Source organism: Rhagoletis pomonella, unplaced genomic scaffold, assembly GCF_013731165.1.
Source record: "Rhagoletis pomonella isolate Grant_MI unplaced genomic scaffold, Rhpom_1.0 Rhpom_scaffold_00013, whole genome shotgun sequence".
Classification (NCBI taxonomy): Eukaryota; Metazoa; Arthropoda; class Insecta; order Diptera; family Tephritidae; genus Rhagoletis; species Rhagoletis pomonella.
Window position 1 is genome coordinate 20,508,683 of NW_023458567.1, and position 9,085 is coordinate 20,517,767.

At 36.0% G+C, this 9,085-nt stretch overlaps 1 protein-coding gene across 2 annotated transcripts in view; it reads right to left on the reverse strand.

Moving 5' to 3' along the window:
* LOC118748954 (ubiquitin-conjugating enzyme E2 Q2) overlaps positions 1–9,085 on the reverse strand; it is a 37,569-nt gene that overhangs the window by 14,520 nt on the left and 13,964 nt on the right. For both annotated transcript variants that reach the window (XM_036483718.1, XM_036483717.1), the window contains exons 2-4: positions 3,607–3,723; positions 2,934–3,197; positions 2,291–2,365 (exon numbers count right to left, since the gene is read on the reverse strand). In XM_036483718.1, the coding sequence (XP_036339611.1) occupies positions 2,291–2,365; positions 2,934–3,197; positions 3,607–3,723 (456 nt within the window). The remainder of the gene's footprint in view (positions 1–2,290; positions 2,366–2,933; positions 3,198–3,606; positions 3,724–9,085) is intronic.

Genomic DNA, 9,085 nt, shown 5'->3' on the forward strand with positions numbered 1-9,085 from the left:
GGCTAATGTACCTCGTATCTATTTACAAATTGTTATTTCTACTCCCCAAGAGAAAAGTGAAGCTTATTCCCGCTAACTTCGATGAAGACCCGAGAGCCTGACCCAGTGTCAGGTTTATGCCATCAGTGAAGATTCGACAATGTGTGAGTCCGAGCTCAGTGCTGGTATTAACCCAGCATTCAGCCTCAGGGAACTCAACATTATAGAATCTCTTCAACAAAGGTAATGGTGGCGTACTATCCTGTGGCATTGAAAAGACACAAGTGCTCAGATCTTTGCCGTCAGAAATGTCCGCCTCACCCCACTCAGTGTTATACCAACATCCGTTTCTTTTTAGCCTGCAGGTGACCTTTAAGGCTTCCGCACGTATGAAGGCACAAAGTGACGGTAAGTGCAGCAGTGCATCAAGAGCAGCGCTAGGTGTTGTAGAGAAAGCTACCGTACAGCACATGGCAATAGTTCTTTGAAGTTTAGCAAGCAGACCTCCCACGCTATTGATTGAGAGCCTGCAGGGCTGATCATAGAGGTATAAATCCAGAGGATTCCCTTTGGTGAAAGACCGCACATTTTGCCAAAGAAGTCTTGATTTTTGAGAATTTTTTTGTTGAAGGTGTTTCGCATTTTTGCCATTCAAAGTATTTTTCGATTTTTGTTTTGCATGGAAACAAATGCGTGAAAAAATCAAAAAAATCATTCCTAGGTACTCATACTTGTACTTTATTGTACTAAAATTTAACGGGCTACAAAACTGCATACCCGAAAAAAATCTAAAAAATCTGGAGTAAATAGTTGAATAATTTCATGAAAATTAATTGGATTTTTCCTGAGTTTTGCACAAAGTCTAGAAACCATACTTTTATGCTTTTTTTAATTGAATTGTTGCATATATTGTGAAAAATTCTCTGTGCCAATACTTTTTGCCGTGTGTCTATATTCAGCTGAATATTAAAATTAATCATTGCACATACAGTGGCGGTCAAAGGTGGATGAATGGTGTTTCGTATTTAATATTTATAATGTTTTTCAAGTTATAATTTGTTTGATATTTTTTACAAAAATATCTGTGTTCATATGGAATTGTAGCTTATGTCGAAGGGCTGGCTTTAGTATAATGCCGCATTCGCAGCATACGATTTCGTCGAAGAACTTTGGGCAAATAAATATGCAAGAAATTGTTCCGATACTGGCAAGTCAATATTCTTATTAAGTCTCATCAAAAAATTCCTTGTGGTTTAAAGTATAAAGGGAATGCCGCATTATACTAAAGCCAGCTTCTCGACATAAGCTCCTATTTCATACGAACACAGATATGGGTTCATGCTTTTCCAAAAGTTATATAAATCACACTTTCAAACTTTATACAGAATTTAGAAAAAAATCCACAAATTTTTGTCTAATGGCGTTTTCGTTTCTATAAAAAATGTTGCCTTTTCGTTGCCCGGTTATTAGTATTTGTGCTTAGAGGGCAATGAGAAGGTTAACATTTTTCGGTGAAAACGAATACGCCATAATTTCGAGCTTTTTACCCAGAATTTTAAAAATTTTTTTGGGTATGCAGTTAACAGATTATACAATTTTTGTAAAATTAGTGCAAGTTTTGGGCGGCTAAAAAATCGCATTGATTTTTAATAATTTTCTTTTATTTTTTTTTTGCTGAAGGCGTTTTGAACTTTTTTCCACATAAACATGATTTTTTTGAGGAACAATATGCGCAAGATCTTTTGCGAAAAAAAAAAAAATAAAAAACTCAACGTCAGTTTTCCTAAACTTCGCTTTTTATATGAAAAAACGGTAAAAGCCGTCAGCAAAAAAAATTATTAAAAATCAATGCTGTTAACTGTATACCCAAAAAATTTACAAAAATTCTGTTTAAAGAGCCCCAAATTTACATAAAAATTTATGGAATTTTTCTAAATTCTGTATAAAGTTTGAAAGTGTTATTTATATGACTTTTGTTAAAGCATGAACCATATTTTTATAAAAAAAAAAATATCAAAAACATTGTAAATATTAAATAAACCCGAAACACCATTCATCCATTTTTGATCGCCACTGTACATCCTGAAAATGAGAACGCGTTAATTATACCATACATAAAAGATTAGATTCCGCTCTCTTCAGTTTAAGCTTCCAAATGGCACTACATAATGAGAGCACATGATTTCTAAAATTATTGACACTCCATTAATACTGTATTAGAATTGCATTTTTCAATCTACCTCTTCTTAGGGCACCTCATCGCTTCGATTTAAAAATAGAACACAAATTGTGTTGCATCTACCCCACTCACCTTTAAATAGTCTTGTCTTTGACTTTGTCGCAGTCTTTCTAATGTGGCCAGGTGTTCAACTTCCATTTCATCCTTCTGTGAAATAAAAACCAACACACAATTATTTCAAATAGCGAAATGCACACATTTGTATTTACATACATATGTACATAAGCGTGGGCCGAAAATCTGCTTTTTTAGAATTTCCATTGGTAATAGCAAAGATATGGTTCAATATGCTCTAAAAACAATCTGTATGAAATATGACAATTTTTGGTCAATACATTTCTTAGGCTCGCCCAAGTCCATCAAAGTTCAAGGTGCCCAAAAAAATAAAAAATTAATAACTACATTAATTAGTTAACTTTTTTACTAAAATTGCAGTATCTTCGAAAGTATTAGTCCTAAAAAATTTCCTATATGGTCCTTTTTTGTAGAGAATGGAAGTAAGCTAAGAATAATTTTTTTTAGCACTTGAACTTTGATGGACTTGGTCGGGCCTAAGATATTGACCAAAACTTGTCATCTTTCACACAGATTGTTTATAGAGCATTATTAATCGTATTTTTGCTATTACCAATCAAAATTCGAAAAAATCAAATTTTCGGCCAACGCTAATGTACATACATAAACTAAAACTAAATTTAGCTATCTTTGTAGTTACCTCAACTTTATTCGCGCTGCGTCCGTCATCCATTTCCAATGGCAGATCTTCGTCACCCTCACTCTCTTGCTCGCTCTCGCAAATCAGATCCTCCACCTCATCTTGGTCAGAATCGATGTCCTCGATCTGGTGCTGCGCTGCGGGCTGTTGATGCAATGGTGACGCACTTGGAGGTGGCAATTGAAACGGTATGGTGAGGTTATCGATATCGGGTGGCAGTGGGACATTGTGCAGGCGGCACAGTTCACGTAACAATATGCCAACCTATGAACGAACAAACAAACCAACAAACAAGCATGTGTAAACAACAAGTGCATAACTGCATTATAAACCAAAACTGATAAAACAAACAAATAAACAAACAAGCCAACGAGTCATCGAACGAAATAAAAATAAAACACCAACGCTATCGGAGTGTTGCTGTTGTTGTTGCATTGTCGACACCCAGCACAGCTGCTACCGCTGCTGGCGCTTTGCTTTTTAATAAATTTTTATATTTTTGCTCTATTTCGTGCACTTGTAAGTAAGTATGTAGGTATGCATGTGGCTACGTGTGTGTTTAAATGGGTTTACGTTTCTGTGAACGGTGTACGGTTGGTGCTGTCACTATGGCCATGACGTGTAAGTAGGCGCTATTGGTGGTCTGTGTGAATTTGCTACTAAGTTCACTCACCTGATTTATAACATGATTATCACGTCCATTCGTATTGCTGAGTATTTGTACGGCATTTGTTACGCTTGTCTCTTCACTCTCTGCAAACCAAACGGGTGGCGAGGATGGATACGTTTCCTGGAAATAAGAAAAGATTTTGTATTTTGGTAATGCGAAAACCAAATTTGCCTAACGAGAAAATGCTAATACATAATAATGAATGTTTGCAAAACTTTCATAAACGGCATGAAGTAAACAACGATTGCACCTGGACATCGTACATTGCCAAATTAGAAACATAAACTAAGCGTAAAAATATTAAGTCAGAATTTATTTTGATGTATTTACAATTTGAAATAAGGTGCTATTTAGGACCACGAAAATTAATTTAGGTGCTTTTGAAATATTCTACTATAAGCGAAATCGAATTTCTTGGAAACGAATTGAGCACCTACATTAATTTTGGTCTCCTTAGATAGTCCCTTAGAAGCATTTAATGTATCAATAGGGTGACATGTCGTGAGACAGAGTCATTCTTAGACATCATCTAACATACGATTTTAGATGAGCATTTAGGCATTAAGAAGATTTTATATTGGACATCGCATAGTTTGACATTTAATCAAATAAAATACTCTTGTATATATTCCCGTTGGCGTTGTCGTTTCGAAAAAGAAATAAAAACGAAAATTTGACATCACCTTTGGAGTTATCGACATTTATCGCAAACGTATCGATATTCTTCATAACGAACAACGAACCGTGAATCGTGAATACTCTGTTTAGGTATATAAATTCACTTAAGCAAAGTAAAACTGTTAATGCTGAATGATACACAACCATTTGTATCTTCGCAGAATGCGGAAAAAATAAACCACCGTTGGAAAACCACCCTTCGCCAGGACAATGCATATCCCACAGTAGCTCAAATAAAAGCGGGTTTGCACGCTAAAAGCGTGGAAATGATGGGTCCTCTGACTGAATTACATCCCTGATTTGACACCAAGGACGTCTTCTTGTTCCGTACGCTAGTCTTAAGTGTTTGTCCGAGCTTTTGTGCTAACAAAGATATAAAGATATTGGTTGCACCATTAAACGTCAATTGCCTTGCAAAGGTATAAAGCATTCGGCCTATCACTGAAGCTAGCCCAGTCCGATTTTCGTGACTACATATGTAGGACATAGTTGTGTACTAGGTGGGGTTCTCAGGGCATGTGAAGAGGTGCCGAGTCATGTGGCGACTCTCCACATGCCGGCCATTGGTTGGGCACATCCCCATTAATTCTGCTCAGGTATGAGTTTAGCCTGCTGCAATAGCCAGAGCGAAGTTGGGCTATTGTGGTGCGGGTCTCCCGAGGCAGACAAAGTTCTATCCCGTCCACGTCAGGTGGTGTGTGCCTAGAACAGCATTCACAGGGCGAGAGTCTACATAACTTGAGACCGATTCCCTGTGAATGCCAAGTCTGTGGCTCCCCACAAGAAACTGCTTGCAGAGCATTGTGTTATGCTCCTTGACTGGGAGCATCTGGGCCTCGTCGTGTAGGTGGTGTTGGGGCGTCATTAGGATGCATCCGGTCGCGGACCGTAGTGCCGTATTCTGGCAGGTCTTCACTCATAAAAGAACTGAAGTTGTTTAATTCAATTGACCAGTTGCTGAAACTGCAAGCTGAAGCACTGACTTGGCGAAGAGTCTCATGCTCATTCGATAGCAGCTTTAGCTGAGAAATTGGTATCGACTTCGGCCAAGCATCTAGAAGGCATGAAGCGAGCCGCTGCTGGCGCTCGCCAACATGAATGTCGGTTGATGTGCCGAGAGAGATGAATATGCTATGGTAGCCTCCCCAAAGCTGTGCCAATTAGTTTTAAAAACTGATGTAGTCACGATGAACCGCATTCAACAAAAAATTGATTTATCCGTTTATGGAACAACAAAACCGTTCGAAAATAAAAATTTAATATCATTTGAAGAAAAAAACAAAGTTACACTGGCGATCAAAACTGAGGGCATGGAGGTTTTTTTTAAGTAAATTTTTGTGTTACATTATATAAAAATATGTTTCATGTTTTAGCCAAAACCATAAAATTAATTCAACTTTCAAACATATACAAACTCTAGAAAAATTCAAAAAATTTTCCAAAAAAATGTTGGGAATTTTTAATCTTAATTCTTGGATATGCAGTTACATGGCTTTGATACTTTTATGCTGATGGTTTTTTTCCATACAAAGATGAATTTGAAACAAATGCGCAACAGAGTTCAAAAAAAATGCAAAAAATCAACGCCAGTTTTTATAAGTTCAAAATTTTGTTTAAGTTCAAAATTTTGATTGAAATTTGTTGCATTTTTCTAAAATTTGTATTAAGTTTGCAAGTTTGATTAATGTATGTATGTGTATGGTTTTGTTTAAAGCATGGAAATTATTTTTATAAAAAATATCAAAACAATTAACTTTAAAAACATTGTAGGTATTTGAAAAAATCACCATTCTCTCAGTTTTGATCGCCAGTGTATGTACATATTTGTTTATTTATTTATTACGGTCGTATGACCTTACAAATAGACACACGTATGACCATATATAACAAATATTACAAAGTCCATATTTATTCATTAAAAGTAGAGATAGCGTAATGTTAAATTTCTTTTACAGTTATTTTAATTTTTCTTTTAATCTGGATGTAATATAGCTTATGCATAAGTATCTAATAAATAGTAAATATCTATATAAATATCTAAGAGTATCACATTTTCGGAGCTGTCGGAATGGACGAGATTCCGAGCAGCGCAGTACCTATACTGGGCGGTGGGAAAGAACTAGTTTCCAAGCCGCCTCTTCTCCATACCACTTTAGGGCAGGCAATCAGAATGGCCGAGATCCAGAGTCGCGCTGCTGGAAAGGAATAGTTTCTATGCCAATCTCTGCTACCTAATAGCCAATATTTTGCAGTAGTTAAATAGCAGCCTCTTGAAAGTGCCAACGTTCTCACACTGTTTTATTTGCGCTGGTAGCTCGTTAAAGCATTTTAACCCTTTATGGAAGAAATTTTTCTTGTCAACTTCTGTTTTATATAGCGGGAGCCTGAAGCTGTTGTTTTCCCTTAGTAAGTATGAATGAGTTTCATTAATATATCGTAAGTTGTCACTCAGATAATCTGGAAGCCTACCCTGTTTTATGTTAAATACGAATTTCATTACGTGATAGAATATTTGCTGTTTAATGCTCAACCAATTTAATTGTATACATATTTAGCCTTAAATATTGCATTCGAATATTTTTAAATAAAAATTATACTTTTCGTTCAACTTTGATTCAACTAAACGTCCGTGAAAGTTAACCAAGACAAACACGCTTTAAGCGAAGAGTGAACGATTTCGGGCAAAAATGGGGGACCTACGCAACTTTCCGTAGCAAGGGGGAGGGGGAGTCAAACTGGGTTATGTCCCACCCGATGAAGTACGTCTGGCAACCCTAGCACCACATAAATCAAAAATTAATATTTAAATTGAAGCTTCAACCATGATACAAAAAATTTGAAGATAAAACCGCTGAGAGGCAGCCTGAACATTTTTGAAGTTAGCTAACATAACAAAAATGTTGTCAAATTTTCAATTTCACAAATACAAATTCACTTTCAGTCTCAAATAAAAGAAAATTGAATATTTTCATCTATTTGTTTTTTGCATGGCGTACTAAACAGGTGAGGTGTAGTAATAAAACAGCCTTCTCTCTTTATTTTCTGACATTCGGCTGCCTTAAGGCCTTTCTGCAGCTCTCAAGAAAAGCAAAAACTCCATATAAAATGACGTACAAGAAATGGCTAAGAAATTTTCTTGAGTAAAATTTCCTTAAGGCAGTACGCAGTTCTTAAGGAATTTGCTACGCTTTCTACCACGGTTTTCTAAAGTTTTTTGTGAAAAAAGGGCACAAGGCAACCCAGGTTTGCAACAGAAATATATGCCCGTTCCATTATTTCTTGAGGAAAGTGTGAAGTATCAAAAATGTCAAAATTTCTTGGACACACAAACGAAATAATAGCAAATTTTTCTTGACCGTTTTCTTGAGAGCTGCATACAGGGCATTATAGTAAAATTTTATAAGGAATTTTTAAAATAAGGCAGTGCCAAAATTATTCTTCTCGCTCTAATTACTTCCCCTGTTATAATTCCACCATGGTTTTTGGTTTTACTTCAAACAAGTAAAGAAGTCAAAGTTCGGGCGGAGCCGAACATTGATACTCGGCGCAAGTATCAAATATATTTTTTTCACCTTTCCGAAAACTACCGCTACATCAAACACCGCTATTTCAAACATCTTCGTTAAACTTATGTAGTTATATGTGGGCGGTATCAGGCCCATTTTCCAAAATTACATACTAATGCTACTTCTTTTCAAGGGATTGTGGTTAGTATCAATTTTGTGTAAATTAGCGTCCTAAAATTTCGAACTATCGAAGTTTCAAGCATTTTTGAAATTGACCGTTATAAAAAAGTGGGCGCCATTTTAGTCCGATTTCAATAATTCTCAGCGTTTTGCTTTTATATCTCAATTTTTAATCGAGTTATCGGACAGACAGTCCCCGCTTAATCGATTTCTTTTCTTCATTCTGATCATTTATGTTCACATTTGCATATATCTATCTCGATTAGTTTTGTCTATTACAAACAACCGTTATGTGAATATGTGAACAAATTTATAACACCCTTGTGCACAAGTTTCGCTCGGGTATAAAAATTAATGATGGCCGACGAAGTGAGCGAGGGGTTTACTTTAAATATTTGTATCATGGCTTCAACTCTCACTTCTCAAAAAGAATATTAAATGTCACATGCATAAAGTCCTTAAAGTGCTTCCCTGAAAGTGTTTTAAAAAAGAAGAACGCCTATCTTTAAATTTTATCAACATGCATACATATGTACATATCGCACACCGTCTTCAATAGAGTTACAACTCAAAATTTGCCATTTTTGAAATTATGCGCTAAAAATGTACACAGAGGTTTTATTTACCTTTCAGCAAAAGCTGGAGCAAAATTTGTGTTATAATTGTTAAAAAAACCTAAGGTAAAGTCGCCTTTGCCCATATGATTAGCATGTGCTACGAAATAGTTTTTCGCATTTTCTGACGAACGTATTATTTTGAGTTGTGACTCTTTTGGAGACGGTGTGCGATATGTACATACAAGAATTCCCAGCTGGAGGTAAGGAATGCCACCACATTTGATTGACCAACTTGAATGCTCTACTTAAGTTACAAAATTCCAGCTTAATGCCCAAAAGCTATCAAAATAAATATTCATGCACACACATGCATACGTATGTATATTGTATACATATGTATGCATTAGGGATGTTGCGAATGTGGAATTTTAGACATCTGCGGATGCGGATGTTTAAAAGCTAACATCCGCGGATGCGGATGTCAAATATTTTTAAGAAATAATTTTGCCGAGTACATATCGAGCCCTAACCGCCAAAATAACGTAAGCGACATTTTTTTTT